The sequence below is a fragment of the Hipposideros armiger genome, unplaced genomic scaffold, assembly GCF_001890085.2.
Source record: "Hipposideros armiger isolate ML-2016 unplaced genomic scaffold, ASM189008v1 scaffold_602, whole genome shotgun sequence".
Classification (NCBI taxonomy): domain Eukaryota; kingdom Metazoa; phylum Chordata; class Mammalia; order Chiroptera; family Hipposideridae; genus Hipposideros; species Hipposideros armiger.
Window position 1 is genome coordinate 904,748 of NW_017731952.1, and position 16,797 is coordinate 921,544.

At 34.2% G+C, this 16,797-nt stretch overlaps 1 protein-coding gene across 2 annotated transcripts in view; it reads left to right on the forward strand.

Annotated features, from left to right (window-relative positions):
* Window positions 1-16,797, forward strand: part of PPP4R3B (protein phosphatase 4 regulatory subunit 3B) — a 55,810-nt gene that overhangs the window by 699 nt on the left and 38,314 nt on the right. For both annotated transcript variants that reach the window (XM_019624704.1, XM_019624705.1), the window contains exons 2-3: window positions 1,008-1,063; window positions 10,640-10,738. In XM_019624704.1, the coding sequence (XP_019480249.1) occupies window positions 1,008-1,063; window positions 10,640-10,738 (155 nt within the window). The remainder of the gene's footprint in view (window positions 1-1,007; window positions 1,064-10,639; window positions 10,739-16,797) is intronic.

A 16,797-nucleotide genomic window follows, 5' to 3' on the forward strand; every position in this document is an offset into this window, starting at 1 on the left:
TTTGAAGAAAGGAGGGTGTGAGAGAAGGGAGAAAGTCATGAGACAAGTGATCTCGACTCGTCCTAGGGAGCCCGACCCTCCCCCTTCTTATTTCGTCTTTTACCCATTATATGTCTGGTGCGGAAGGTTTGTTGAAACTTTTCTTTCCGAGCGTCTTTTTTTTTTTTTTAACCGATTTTACCAACGAGCCCCAGTTGCCACAGTCGACAGGTGCTGGGGAAAACCAACAGGCACCTTTTAAAGCCTGGGGTTATTACAGACTGTTGCCACGATACATGCACGCACAAGCACATATATCTTCAGCCTGAGATCCCTCCAGGCTGCCTTTGTACCGGTGCTGTGGATACTTTAGAACCTAAACAAGTTAGGACACCAAAGCAGATTGTAAACCTAATTTAAACACCTTTCTCGTAATCTGAATCGAAATTTGAACAATTAGGTGCAGCTAATAGAAAAATAACCATCTTAGATTTATTCTTGACGTGTTGTGTACTCTTGCACTTTCTCTTATTGTAAATAGTTATGGACATCTATTTCTACATGAGGTTTCCTTCCTTTTGTTTCTTAAGGAGAAAAGAATAAATTCATTTCTGTAACTTGTGTACTTAGATCTCTTTGTGGTCCTTTGTAATTTGTTTTATTTGTTGAACTGGAAATGCAATAAAATAACTTTGTTAAAAAGACTTCGGCTTCAAGTGGTCATTTAGACCTTAAAATTTTCATTTCAATAAAACTTTAATGGCCATCTAACCTCCTTGTATTCTTGGTCTGAATGTTGATTTTAGATGGATATTTTTTTTCCTTTAAGGTTTTGTGAGGATAGGATATGTTCTAAATTAAATGTGAACCCCTGATCTGGAGAGAAAAATGTGAATTGCAAAACGTTTGATTACTTAAGATGTATAGCTGAGTGAAAACAAAAACTTTTTTCTTTAATGTGGACTCATTTTTTTTTTATTCGGGGTCTTATAAATTGAAACTTATAAATATTATTTTTTATCTTTCAGGATCACTACTCTTGGAATCAAAGATAAATCCAAACACTGCATATCAGAAACAACAGGCAAGTAGTTGTTTATCTTTAATTTGAAAGACTTCATCTATGATCAAGGAAGTATTAATCTGACAAAGATGGGAAAACTTTCCTGACAAGAATAAACATGTTTGGTAAAGCTACAAACCATATGTATTTCCCTTGCAGGTTAAAAGTTTCACAGTGAAAAGTGAAAATTTTTGTACTGGCGATAATTTATTTTCTTTGAATTGAGCCACTGTTAGTTTATATTAGAATACAATGTATTCATTAGTCTTATTTAACTTACATTTATTCAGGTTTCTGCTATACCCTGTACACTAAGCCTTTTACTCATTTAAAGGAAATGGCATACAAGAAAATTCAAAGGGGTACTCTTTAAAGCAAGGAAAGCCTGTTTGTGGTGTGAAATTAGATCCTTTGACTCAAGCAAAGGTAGAGTTTTGAAATACAAGCATTTAAATCCTGTTCTTTGCTGTATATTTTAATATAATAATTACTTTACAAAAGTGTACATTGTCGATCATGTAATGTTTTCTGTTAATATTTATTGTCTTGATTGGGAAAAGAAAACCTGTGTTGTGTCTCAGCATACCAAATTATTTAATTTGGAAATTGTAGCAGTGATTCAACCTTTTCTTTATTCTGTTAATGTTTTCATTTTTAATATAAGAGATTCAAAATCGAAAAATACAGAGAATAATATAATGAGTGTCTGTAACACCACCAGATTTAACAGTGTTAACATAACCATATTTGTTTCAGATCTTTTTGTAATGTTGAACATTGTGAATAAGGTTAAAGCCCCCTTTGTACCCATCTCATTCTATCCATTCTCTATCTTCCCTATAGGTAACCACTATTCTGAAGTTGTTGTGTATTATTTCTGTACATGCTTTTATACCTTTCTGCATATGTATGTATCCATGAATAATATGTAGTCTTTTGTGTGTTTTTAAGCTTTACACAGTTGATCTCGTGCTCTTACATGTATTCTGCAACTTTCATTTTTCATTCGTTATTTCGAAGATATGTTCATGTTAACAATGTAGATCTAGTTGGTTTTTTTAAAAACACTGTATAGTATTCTGATGTATGATATAAACCTATTGTTAGACACTTGGATAATTTCCAGAATTGTGTGTGTGTGTGTGTGTGTGTGTGTGTGTGTGTGTGTGTGTACACGCGTGCGCGCACATGCAGTACGTAAAGTGAATATATGGCAGAGATTTTTGAACGAAAAGATAAATTATTTTAAGATTATATTTACATCATCAATGCCTACTTTCTGCAAGGCCAATGAAAATTTGGATATTCGGGAACAAATACTTCCTGTTGGAAGAATGAAACTGTGTCTATAGCACAGCTGATTATTAGTAAAAGCCTTACTGTTAAATAATTGTTTTGTGTATGTAATACATTTTTAATCAATTCTTTGAAATACTTTTAAAAATTTCAGTATTAATATTTTTTTCTCTCTACTTAGAAAATATTATGTGTCTTTTTTGATGGAGAATCAAATTAAATGTTTGTCTTGTGTTGAACCACCTGAAGATGTTTCCTATACCTTAGACATTTTAAGGTAGACATTTAAGTAAATTTAATTTCTAAGTCAGCCAAGAAAATGGTTACTTTCTGTCTTTGCACTGAATTTTACCAGATAGGCACTTATGGTTTTATTATTTGCTTCCTTGTTTGTGGGGAAAGAAATACTGGTATTTTGTGATCATGTTTTTTCCTATCTGCATGAATATGAAATTCTCAGGAACTGTATTCTTACATGTGACTCCCTACAAATTAGTTATAATATGGATTCTTCTAACATTGTGTATACGATCCTTTGACTGTTGTTACTGTTGGACAGATCACATTATGGCAGAGCTTTGTGTATAAAATAGTCCCCCAAAATTAGTCCAAAAATACACAGTTCTGTGAATACTTTAGAAACTGTGGGACATATTTTTGTGTCTGATGTTACTCTGCTAGAAAACTAAAGTATTGGAGAAAAAAAATTTTAAAGAAATTTTTGTGCCATTGGGAAAATGTTTTCTGTAATTAATCACATTCAAATAATACACTATTGGGCTCTTTTTGTATATTTCTAATTGAAGTACTTTTACTAAATGACATTAAAGTATAAGAACTCTTTGGCAATGAGAATAATATGGAAAAGCTTTGTATGTAAGAATGATAAACCTGTATAAATGGGATCACTTGTTTATTTTTGTTTAAATTGAGTGCACTTTTCTAATAGAAATCAGAGCCTTTTAGGGGTCATGTTAAACTTAGTTTCTATGTAATAGTCATTTTTCATATTTTTCCAAAAATTTTGTTCAGTTCGCACTTTTTACCAAGTTTACAAATTGAGATTCCAAACACATTGCTGTTTTTCTGTGTTCATTAGAATTACCTTTTTTAAAATGTAATAAGTTATTCAATAAATTAGTCTAGAAAATTACTCATTTCCAAAATTTATGAAGTATATTGATAATGGGTTTTTAATAAAATGAGACATTCATAGTTTTTAGGATCTTTTACTGTAAGAGAATACAGTGAATAAATGCAGAGAGGAATATTTAACATTCTTGTTTTAACATTACAATTCTAAAATGAACTAAGTAATGAATTGTGTGTTCAAATTAAGTTAGAATGGTTGAGTTCAATGTCAGATACTCAGTATCTGTAGGTCACCATAATTCACATCACTTTTTGCTTACTGTGCGCAATACTGAAGTAAATGGGAAGAAGATATAAGGAGCCAATAGCCTTAAGTATTTAAATACACATATTGGAAGGGGAAGAGAATAATTATACAATGGAACATGAAATAAAGTGTCAAAATTTTAAGTTCTCTAGAATCAGTCCTGCTGATCTTGACTAAATCAAAACAGAATCATTGGGATGTGTACCTTTTATATTTAACACAATTGTATGCTAATTAGGTTTAGGAGAGAAATATAAGGAAGTTCTCATCCTTGGTTTTATTGAGAGACAATATAACAGGTAAAACAATTAACAGAATGTCAATAAAATAGCTGATAAAGTGTTTTAACCTAGTCCTCACTGAAAGTCTGAAAGAATTTCACAGATAAGGCAACTAAGGCATAGAAAGGTTAAGTTTCTTGACCAAGATTATATGGCAGGTATGTACCAACACGAAATGTTATAAAAAGCAACTTGTATTCCACAGACTTGGGCAGTAGAAAATTAGAGAAGGGAGAAATTGATTTGAGCCAGAATCATTAAGAAAAAAACTACACTCCTTGGTGGTATCTGCTGAAGGAACCGATACGGAAGGAAATAGTACACCTGACACAAAAGGTATTAAGCCTTTCTGCAGCCTAGGTTTCTTACTTGACAGCTTGGTTTGCTAAACAAAAGGGAACCATTATAGGTTCTTGAGTAGGAACCAAACATGATGAAAGTGATACTGTGTTTAGGAAGCCAGTGTGACAAAGTCATGAATAATGAATTGGGGGTGGGGAGGAAAACAAGAGCTTTAGGTAGCAAGACCTTTTGTAATAATTCAGATACAAGAAAAATGAAAATATGTTTCAATATAGTAAATGGAAAGAAGGAACAGAGTCCCAGTATATTTTCAAGAAAGTGCTGGAAGATTTGGTGAATGATTAAATATGAAAGAGAACACTGGTAGTGCTTTTGAGTCTTGGGACCAGGAAAATGATGGTTTTCTCTAGAAACTGGGAAGTTAAAGCAGCAGGTTTATATTAATCATTTGGTTAGAGGCTTGTTTATTTTAAAACTTTTTTTTTTTTAATAGGTTATGCATTCACATTGTTAAAAATTCAGACTGTATTTGGTGAAGTCTCTTTCCCTCCCTGGATTCTGTCCATATGTTTCCCCTGCCAGAAGATACCATTGTTAACCGGTTTCTTGTATCTCTTCCTAGAGGTTTTATGCATATGTAAACAACACACTCAGTCTCCTATATTTCTCTGTTTTATTGGCATAAATGATAGCACACTTGCTTTTTTTTTTATTTAGGCTTAGAGGAGGTTGTAAAATAAATGGAAAGGTCTTATAATGAACATCTGGGATTAGAAATACAGTAAGAGTTTGTTGTAGGAGATTCTAATTTGGGAATCATTAAATGCTATTTTTAGCTGTAAGAGGAGACCTTTGAGAGAGTAGACATAAATTGAGAAAAGAACAGAGCTCAAGACTGAGTCTTGTTTAATTGTCCACATTAACTCATTCATCCAATAATACTTGGTTGAGTGCTGCTTATGGATTGGGTCACTATCTTTAGTTTGGATTTTTAAAGTACAACTTAAAACTTGAGTTTTTAGCAGAGGAATGACATGATCCAAAATAGTAACATCAATCTCTGGAATTAAAGAGTGCCAGTAACTGGGATGGGATACTAGTTGGTAGATCGTAGCATAGTCCAAGCAAGAGAGACTTCTGGATCAGGTTAGCAGTGATGGGAAGAGGTGGATGGATTTGAGGTATATATTGAAGATAAAATTGACAAGGCATAATGCTGGATTAGGTGTTTGGTAACCAGAAAAACAGATGATTCAGTAAATAGGAAGAATAAGCAATTGGAAAAAGTATAGAATTCGGTAAGTGTGTTGTCTTCAAACCAAGGGAGAACAGAATTTGGTAAGGGAAGGATGGTGAGTCAACAAATGGCTGTTTCATATTCTGCAAGAGAGATTGAAGGTATTCTAGGTTTTGGTTAGAAGAATGTCCACTGAGAGGAAGGTATGGATGGAAATGATGATGTATTTATTGTATCTACCTCTTAACTGGCAAAATAACCCAATAAAATTGAGGATGTTGGGGTTTAGCCTGAGAGCCATTGTGGAGAGTGGACTAATGAGTATATAGGAGAGAAAGAAATTGCTATAATTTTGAATGCTGCATAAAATGACAGCATGAATTTGTAATGAGTAGAACATTCTGCACCTTGAACTATATAGTGTAGATCAGGTGCATGAGTAGAGGATGTGAATTATTAGGTTGGAGAGATTGGGTGGGGTGATAGGTAGGATTGTGTTCTGGGTGGTGGTTTGGAACAGGACCAAGGAGGAATCTTTGGGAGTCAAATGGAGACAGGTCTTTCTTATTTAGGGGTTTAGGGAGATGCCTAGATAAATATAGCACAGTGAAGAGGCTTGGGAAGTAAAGTTCTTAAGAACTTTCTGATTTTTTAGAATTTATTCACATTTGTACTGTGGCATAGTAGCAGGAACATGGGTTTAATTTCATCATTTCTAGCTATGTGATTTTGAGCAAATTTTTTCTGAATCTCATCTTTTAAGTGGAGATACTACCTACCTCATAGAATAGTTGTGAATTAATGAATGAAAAATACGTTAGCACTTAAGTTCAGTGAGAGAACTATATTCATAATATTTTAATCCTGATATAGGCAGCATTTTCCTCTTTTCCAGTGGAAAAAGATCAAAGAGGTTATATACTTTGATGAAAGTCATATAAATAGTGGACAGTGAAACTTTGACTTGAACTCAGGGTCCTAATTCTAGTTGATTATTCCCCTTGTATCCAAATATATCACAGATTTGTTTAAGATATTACTACTGTTTATAAATGAAGTTATGTCTATCTTAGACTATATATCATATCATACTATATTTTAAAAATCTATCTCAGAAAGACTACGTCAACTATTATTGGGAACTTTAGGAGAGTCAGATGCTGCATTATTTGTCTGGTTAATCTTATTTTCAGACTTTAAACTGATTCTGCATCTGCAAATTAAATTATGTAAACCTGCTGATATTTTTGTTTGTTTTCCTCTTAAAATTTCAGCTCTGTCTATTGAATTTTGTCAGAGTCATTAGGAGCAAAGATACGGTTAGTCTGGCAAACAGTAGTACCTCAAATATTTCATAACTCTGGATTTTATTCATGTTAATGAAGTGGATCAGCACCAGAGAATAAAACAGACAATCCTTGATTTGTTAGATCCTTCGAAATGTGTCACAGCTGCCTTTGTGAATATGATATAAAAACTGGAGACACTTTTCCCAAAAAAGATGTGGTGCACCAAGTTTTAATACAATTTTAAGGTGTCATTTAGACTCTGGATTAAGAACCTCTGATTTAAACAGTATACGACTTAGTAATGTGTTTTTAATACATAAGATTGAAAATAATTCCTTACAATAATACCACATTCTGAAAACCTGATTCAGTAAAGACTAAATTGTCAAACTTCTCCAGCTCATGTCTTACTCCCATCCTGGACTTGGACATAATCACCTTTATTGTTTTGTTTTAAAGGACCAGACCAAATATAACTGACTTTTTCTGTTCTTCCTGCAAGCTCATTTTAAATGTAATTTCTATGGTTCTATGGAGACATAATGGTGATTAAATGTTTTAGTAGAGGATGGGGGGGGGGACCTAAGCTTCTCTTGGTTGAAATAGAGGTATTAATAACATCCTAAAGATATGTATACCATGCACAAATGAGCAAAAAGTATATAACAAAGCACAGTGGTTGAATTACAGACCTTACTATGAAAAATTGAGCTTGGCGCTCTCTAGGTTTTTTGGATACGTAGGAAACCCTGCCGTTTGACACCTTTCATTATGTTTTAAATATTTTTGTGTCAGCTCTGTGCTCTTTCACTTAGGAACTTTTACTCTGACCCTTGGCATAAGCAGTTCTAAAGAGTACTACTTTACTCTGGGATTTGTCATTCATTTGAAGTAGACACATAGAGCTGGAAGGTGCCTACTCTGATGGCACTTCCCTATTCTGTTAACCACCTAGAAATACACTTAGGTTCTCAAATTTGACTTACCAGAAGAAAATACCTGGGACTCTTGTTAAAAATAAGGATTATTGGGCTTCACTCCATATCTGTCCCCATTACATTAAGAATGGGAAGGAAAGAACAAAAGATGATGATGGGGACTCAGTTACCTTAATTCAGACTTTGTTGCTTACCTGGACTTTCTCTCAGAAGGTAGATTGGAACCAAAATGGAAAGGGCCTTGGATGCCTAGGTTAAGGGTTTTGGATTTCATTTTCTTGTATTAGTGATCTCCAAAATGGAATGCGCAGTGTGAAGCATTGGAATTTGAGAAGAAAGCTGTTTTCAGAAATTGAGTTTTGCTAATATTTAATAAAGTCAGGCAGTCAAGAGTCAAAAACAGATGGTATTCTGAGAGAAGAGCAACATTTCCATGAAGTGTTCCCCACCTTGGATTGTGAATTATTGTAGCCTGTCTGTGCAGATAACAGTTACAGATATTTTCTAATTTAACAGAATAAACAAGTGCCTTTAAAAAGGTTGAAGACAGTAATGTAGGGGCAAGTGAACAAGATAATGGTCAAACTCATATTTACACGCCTAGTGTAACTGGTTTGTCGGCGAAGTGACTAAGCAGAAACAATGATAAAATAGATCTTATAAGAAGTTGCCCCTCCCAAAAAATTCAGAATTATTTAAAGGATGACAAATATGGATTTGTATCTATTGTCATTTATAGCTGTACTGTGCCATAAATGTATATTGGATCCTAAAATGCTAGCTGATAGTGGCATGGAGACATTATAATTCAAATATTTTAAAATACTGCTTATTTTACCTTTCTAAATGTTTTTATTTCTGTTTTAATGTAAGTTTTTTAGTTTTGCTATACTAATATTCTTGTATATAATATACAGTAAGTCCCTGACTTACGAACATTCGAGTTGCAAACTTTCACAGATACATATGAACGGACCTCGCATTATGAACATTCGTAGATGCGAACAAATCACGGAAGTAGCTCACGTGTCTGCCGGACATTGTCACAGTTGTGCTGCTGTGTGCTTACTGTACAGTGCGATAGTGTACACTGGTACAGTGCTCAATCAGAGCCCAGGATGTCCAGAAGCAAGAGGGAAAGCAGTGGTGATGTGGAGGGGACTGCTAGGAAGTACAAAGCAATAACCATGGAAACAGAAGTGAAATGAATTGAGAAATTGAACTGAGTCAAAAAGATGGTAGACGTCACTCGTTCTGGCTTTACATGGTATATTTGTGTCAGAGGTGTATAAGACTCACTTTGTCGGACTTAACGAACGAATCTGACTTACGAATGTTCTCCCAAAACAGAACTCGTTTGTAAGTTGGGAACTTACTGTATAAGTAGTAATTTGAGGCACACCATTAAAAAAAGTTTTGGAGATCACTGTTCATGAAGCTGTTTTGAGGAAGGCTCTAAAATGATGACTCAGGGGCTGAAGAAAGTACGCAGAGCCTGAGTGGGTCCCCTAGTGCCTTACTCTAAGTAGCACTCTTTTTATCTTTTTTGTTTACGTGGAGATTTTTAGTAAATTTTGTTTGTAAAAATTTCTTTTTTTTTTTTTTTTTTTAAGATTTTATAGCCTCTTCTGTAGATAGTGGGAGCCACTGAAAGTTTTTAAACAAAACAGTGACCTGATAAAATTTTAGAATACCTGGTGGCAAATTTCCCTTCCAAGAAGCATGCATGGCCAGGCAGAAGCTAGAAAACAAGTTTTCAACTGTTCTTACCTGATTACACAGCAAATAAGGATTTGTCTGGGGCCTGGAATAATAAAAGGATATTTTTCATTTACTGGCTAGAACTACCAAAATACTGAAATGTTTTTATTTTGAAGACTTTGTCTTTATTAATCTGGGGCTCACTTTTAGTTTTATTATTTAATATAAGGTCAGGTGAGCAATTACTAAATATAATTTGTTTTTATAGATTATATTTTTGATAATTAGGGTATAAATTCAAATATGTATTCTTTTGAAAATCAAAGTTTTAGCCATATTAAACTTTTGTTATGTATCCTAAAAAGTTTTTCATTTCATTTTAGTGTTTCAGTGATTTTAGTGTTTAAACGTGTGTGTTAATTTAAACCCAAACTTTAGTTTTTAATAAAGGGGTTGTCAACTTTTTCCTAAAAGCATAACTAACCTTTTGATAGGGGTATAATTAAGGATATTCTGGGAAAGCACTTACCTGAACATGGGGTTACTAATTTTTTACAACAATACGCTGCTGAGCTAGCTGCTATTAGTAATACAAATAAAGTGAGTATCTTTATTTCACTATTGTTTTGCATTCCTTAAAATCCTGAAGGTTTTTCCAGATTTATAAATAAATAAATAAATAAGGCAAAAATAGAAAGGGTTAAACCTAAAGGTATTTTCAGCTGTTAGCCTTATTTGCAACCAGTTGACAACCAGCTTAAAGGGAAAAATCAACTTTTAGGTGGTAGGTAGGTAGTGAGTAGAACAGCTGACTTTCTAGAAATAATAGGAAATAGATGATTAGAATGTCTACTTACAGTTTGGCCAAGAATGGCTAGATTTTCCAATAAACATCTTGGTAACATGAGCCAGAGCCTGCTAACCTGTTTTAATACTTTTTGTTTTAGAAAATTACTCAGTGTCATTTTTAGTACCAAAGCTATTATTTCATTGCCAATAGTATGTTACTAGTTTCAAAGGATAAAGTATATGATGTCACATGTACATTTATTGAACTTAACAGGAAGTATTGCTATGCTGTTTTCTGTTTAATTTTTATACTTCATAGTTACTTTTCTAGTGTGATGATGTAGAAATCTTTGTTTTTAAACAGGATACATTAATTGTTTGGTCAGAAGCTGAAAACTATGATCTGGCTCTAAGTTTTCAGGAAAAAGCTGGCTGTGATGAAATCTGGGAAAAAATTTGTCAGGTAAGTTTCTTTGAATAATACTTAACATTTGTATGCATTCTTGATTTTTTTTTTTCTTTTTACCTAAAAGAAGTGTATTATAATGTGGAGGGATAATGTCTTAACGTGAGATTTTGGTAACCTAACCTGGAAATTATATCTTAGAGCAAATTCTTTTCCTTAAAATTAAAAATAAATTTATCATTTTGTTTACCACTTTAGATTTTGATAACATATATTCATAATTAATACCCTGCAAAATATCAAGATATTTCAAAAACAAAAAAATTAAATAATTATGTCCTAAGGCTTCTAGATTTTTAATATTTGGTCACCTGTTTGCCTAATGTTTGTGAAAACTGTGTACCTGACACTAATGATCGAAGTGCTCATGACTTCAACTCATGAAGAACTTAAGAGTTTAGCAGGATACAGGATAGGTGGTAACTCTCAAGTAACTGGAAATTTTTTTAATGAAGTCTTTTTTTTAGAAGTTTCAAATTTACAGAAAATACGAGCAGGAAATATAGGGCGAGTTTCTATAATATATACTTCCTTCCCTGACATCTCCTCCCCCAGATTCCCCTGTTATTAGCATCTTACATTATTAGTATGATATACTTGTCACAATTAATGAACTAATATACATTTATTATTATTCATTATTATTCACACATTATTATTAGCTAAAGTCCATTCTTTCTTCAGATATCATCAGCTTAAAACCTAGTGTCCTTTTTGTGTTTCAGGATCCCGTTCAAGATTCCATATTACTTTTTTTTTTTTTTTTTAGCTGAGCCATCCTGCCACCTGTTGGCAGCTCAGCTTGAGCTGGGAATCAAACCGCTGTTGCTCAGAGGTCACACTCTTGAGCGAGCTCTTAACCAACTGAGCCACTCGGCTGGCCCCCCATATTACATTTAATAGCTATGTCCCCTTAGGTAAATCTTCTCTGTGACAGTTGGTAACTGGATTTTAAATTAATCATAACATTCACTTTAACTACCATTCTCTGTAAATGGAGATCACTGTTTCCTCCAGTGGTTGCCTCATGTGATATTCTATTATAGTGTTTTTTTTACTATTGTCATTTTCATTTACATCAGCTTTGTTCTCTAGTGATTCTTATGACTGCAGGTTCTTTAGTTAGTTTTATGCATCTGACTACAGTTATTTTTTTCCTTGGTCCTCTCAATAACAGCGCCACACACTATAATCAAGTGAACTGAGAAAGTGTTATGTGGCCCTTCTGATTCCATATAAAGCTTATTTGATGTATGGCTCTAATCACTAAACTTTTCTTAACTGGGAGTAGATGGTTTCTTTCTTTCCTACTTCATATATTACTATGCGTCATGTATTGCTAGAGTATTATTAATATACATTATTAAATAGAAGAATTCCAGTTGAACAGCTGAAAACACTAAGTAAATATGATTTTGCTTTAGTTTGTATAATATACATAGAATACAATCTAAATTGTTTTATTGTTTCACCTTTGGTTTTGCCTGTTTTTAACCTGGAAATTAGGTGGTGATAAGAAAGTCCTAATTTTCACCCTTTTTTTTTTTTTTTAATGTGCTCTCCAGGGATTGAGTTTGAATTTTCTGTTTGCAGAGTTTTCTGTATAGTGAGATGTAAGACCTAAAAATGAACGCTACTGCAGACTTTACATAGCAGTCCACAAATACTTGCTGTCCTACTCTTAATTCACTAAACTTAAATCATGTGTTCATCCATGAAGTATGGAATAACCTGGGCCGTGAAAATAATGAAAGCACAATAAACAATATGAAAGTTAAAAAATAAAAGAAAGATAACTTTAATATTTACAAGGCTGTTCAGAGTACCAATAGTATATAAAAACTTCTTGTTATAAATTCCTGAAAAGTAATATTTTATTTTGTATGCATCCCTCCTCTCATACCAGCATGGCAACTGTACATGTTGTGTGTGTACTCGGTATATATTTAAAGAATGAATGAATAAAACAGAAGACAAACTTCTTTTTCAGAACTAGGTTGTTTTATATATATGCTAGAACATAAATTTATATGGTGGATAATATTTTGTGGTGATCAGCATATTAGGTTATACCTTGTGCCATTTCTACCCTCCTACTGTTTAATGTATGTTCTTGGATATACATATATTCTTGAAGACTTTGTACATCTGTCCTAGAAATTTTTGCTGAAATTTGGTTCTTACTCTTTTGACTCCTGTAATTTAGGAGTCCCCAAGACTACAATTAGGTTCTCTTAATTCACCAGAAAGACTTACAGAATTCTACAAAACTGTTATAATCATGGCTTCAGATTATTACAGCAAAATAATACAGATGAAAATTATTAATGGGAAGAGGCTCACAAGGCAGAGTCTGTAGGATAGTTTCAGGCATGAACTTTCAGTTTTCTCTCAGGATAGCCACACACACAGCACTTACTATTTTCAGCAAGGAAGTATGGCAGCACGTACAAAATATTGCTAACCAGAGAAGCTTACCCAAACCTTTGTGTCCAGCATTTCGTTGGGGGTCAATCATAGAAGCAGGCTGACTGCCGACATAGCTGCGTTTAGCTTCCAGCACTTCTAGAGCTTGACTTCCACCATAAACCACAGGGAATATGTGGCATAGCCTAAGGCCAAGTTCCAAGTGAACAAAAACACATTTATCAGACAGCATGTTCACAGTGGCTAGAAGTTACCTCTAAGGAGCTACGCAAAGGCCAAACCTTTCTCTGGACAACATTAATCCTTTACTGCAAAGGCCACCCCTTGCCCTTGGCCAAGATTCTTACAACAGCAGAATAACCGTATTTGACTAAGTATCTACATTTAGTATAGCATTTATATGACAGAGCAATAGTATCAGTATGAATATGTCCAATTTTTAGAGGCGCCAGTCTGGGATAAAGACAGATTTAAAGAAACAACTACTCTGTCCTGTAAAACCAGTAATTTGATTACTCATTTCCCTCCTTGATGAACTGCAGTTTGTACTTTATGATGAACTTGTATAGAACTGTTTAGTATAGAAATTAGTTGATAGTTAACAAAATCCACTTTTTCCTCAGGCTAGTCATTTTCTATCAACATTACATGCTGAGGAGTCTTTAACTCAATCTCCCGATATAATTGATCATCAATGTCAGTATTATAATAAGGCTTATGTACATAAGGTAGTTGAATCAACAATGCCAGTGTTCTACCATATTGCAGTATGGTGGTAGATGTAGCCTGAAAAGTAAGAATCAATAGATACTGGCACATTACTAGAATCCCACTTACTCATTAACAGTTGATTCAGTTCATCATCATATTGTATGACCAAATGTTTCCCACAGTAGTGTCACTCATCAAGTTTATTTACAGGCCCCCATTTGACCTTGTCAAGTTCTAAGAGCAATGGTGTTCTTGGTAAACATATGACTTCACCCTTCCAGGCATCTGGTGTACGTAAGCTAAGAGAATAGCATCTCTTACTCTGAGCCTTTCTTGAGGCACCAGTGTTAATTGGATTTCCCTCATTGCTTTACCTATGTATTCATTCCTTTGCCCTCAGTTACTATTTCTCCTCCCCATTTGTCATTGATTTTTACCCAGACTTTCCCACCTTTGGAAGAGATTTTAAATTTGGCCACTCTAATGGTTCAGCAAGATTAATTGTTTACTGCACAACTCAGTACTATACTTTTAAGATATATGCGTGTTGCTGAATATGCATTTAGTTTATTGTACCTAACAGCATGGTATTCCACAGAACCATACATTATGTTTTATTTTTCAGTTCTGGGAGGTCATTGCTGACTTTTGGAAAAACAGTTCCAATTTCAATAAAAACTATTTTACTTAGTCAGTTTTTAACCCCTTATAATGAGAAAGTAGAACTCCTCTGAAAACGTTTGATCTCAGAGAACAGTTAACTATCATAGAAGAATGGTGAATGATAGAACAAAAAGAACCATTGGAGAGGCAGAAGTTACAAAAACAAGAGCTAAGATAATTGATATCTTTGGAGCTTTTAAAGTCAAAAGTACATATGTAGTAAATTTTAACCTCAGAAAATGATAGAGACATTTTCTTTGAAACACATGAAATGTGTGACGGTAAGTTGTGAGATGGAGAAGAATGTTAGAGAAAGTTGAGTACTGATGGCCTCTTCTTTTCAAAGGAAATAAAGTCTTCTGAGACTTAAAGAGGAAAGTAATAGTGTTTAACACTTGAAAAGGGAAAAAAGAAAAAGCTGTAAGGGACTAGGAGTGTGGAAAATAGAGATTTTCATTGAGAACCTTATTGATAGTATGGGTATATTATGAACCTATTCAGCATAGTTAGTTGACTGACTTTAAGGATGTTAAAGTCAGATTATATTGTACTAGCAAAATCCTAAAATTTCAGTGGCTTGTCAAACAGTTCTTTTCTGATGCTATTTGACCAGTGAGGGGCGGGATTGGAGGGGAAGGAACTGTGCTCATCAGAGCCATTCAGGAACCACCCAGGTTGATAGTTCATATTAATGCTTCCAAGATCCTTGCAAAGTGGGAAAGAAAAGTGGCAAATCAGAGTACTGGCTTTTAAAAGTTTCTGCCCAGGAGTTATACATGGTTTGCTCACATTTCATTGACCAAAGCAAGTCACACAGCTACATCTAACTTCAGGAGGCAAAGAGCTTATGTGCCACCAAAGGGAGAGAACCAGAAATACTTGGTGGACAGCACTACTGACAACTAAATAGACACACACTTGGGTTGATATGAGATTGGACAGATCAAATCAATGAAAGTTAAGTTTAGGAGAGAATCCAGGAAGCCTCTAAGGATTAATACTAGATAACACTGAAATAAATAAACCATAACCTAGTGAATGCTTCTGGAACTGTACTTTTATTCTTAAACGTATGCAAACTGTATTCATTTGAAGGGTAAGTTAACTGCTCTGATTCCCTCAGTCTTCCTTTATTATAACCTCTGATTCTTTGTCCTGTTTCTTCCCCACCTCACACTGTACTTTTCTCTGGTTACTATCAGAGTCTTCTGATTTTAACTGTTGCCCTAATACCAAATCTCTATCTTCTGTCCTATTCTTTTCCTTGAGTAGTAGGCCCCCATATTTAGTTGTCAGCTGGATATTCAAACACTCAAACTCAATAAAAGTGAATCCCATGTTCCCAGTTTTTGTTAAATGAGCCATAACCTTCCTAATGACAGGTTTAAAACAATGGGGTAATTTGTGCTTCCTTCTCTCTTCTGTAGCTAGCCCTCATCTGTCCCACCATTACTATCCAAACTCAGTTGTTCGTGTACACTTTGAAATGACACCCTGATTTATCTGTGTTCTTAAATTTATCCCATACAACTGATAACCAGGTAAACTTTGTAAAGAACAGTCCTGCACATTCACGTCCCTGCACAAAAATCCAAGTGTTTTAGCTTGACATTCCATGGTTGGGCTTCAGTCTACGTTTCTAGTTTTGCTCTTTGCCATATGCATGTCACGTATTTCCATCTCTCTGCCCCTGTGCTGTTCCTCTGGCACTTTGAGTACCTTTATCCCTTCTCTTACTCTTACTCATCTTTGAAAGCCTACTTAAGGTCTCAAATGCCACTGCTTTTATGATTCCTTCCTTATATTCTCTCCTCTCCCCACTCCTTTCTCTGGGACCTTAAGGACTTTCCCTTCCTCTGAATTTCCATTGCATTTTATCTCATTTGAACTTGTTGCTTATACTTTCCGTATATTTATGTCAGTCTCCCTAAGCCCAGCTACTTGATTGATAACTCAGAAGTAAAGGAAGTTCCCTCATCCCTCTAGGAAAAAACAATTATTTTGTGTGCATCAGTATACCTGTCTACTTTTTCTCTAAGCTCTTAGATATTTTTTCTTGTGTTGCTTTGGTGAATTTGGAAATTTGTGGAATTTTTTTTTTGTATTCAGGATATTTGGAGTGTTTTGAAGTGGAAAAGAGGATAATTGCACTTTTGTGTTAGGAATTAGAAAATTTTTATGAAAAGCAAAGTTTTAAACATTTTTAATGTTAAATAGAGGAATTTGTCATAGAAAATTTATAGCCATGCTTTTTT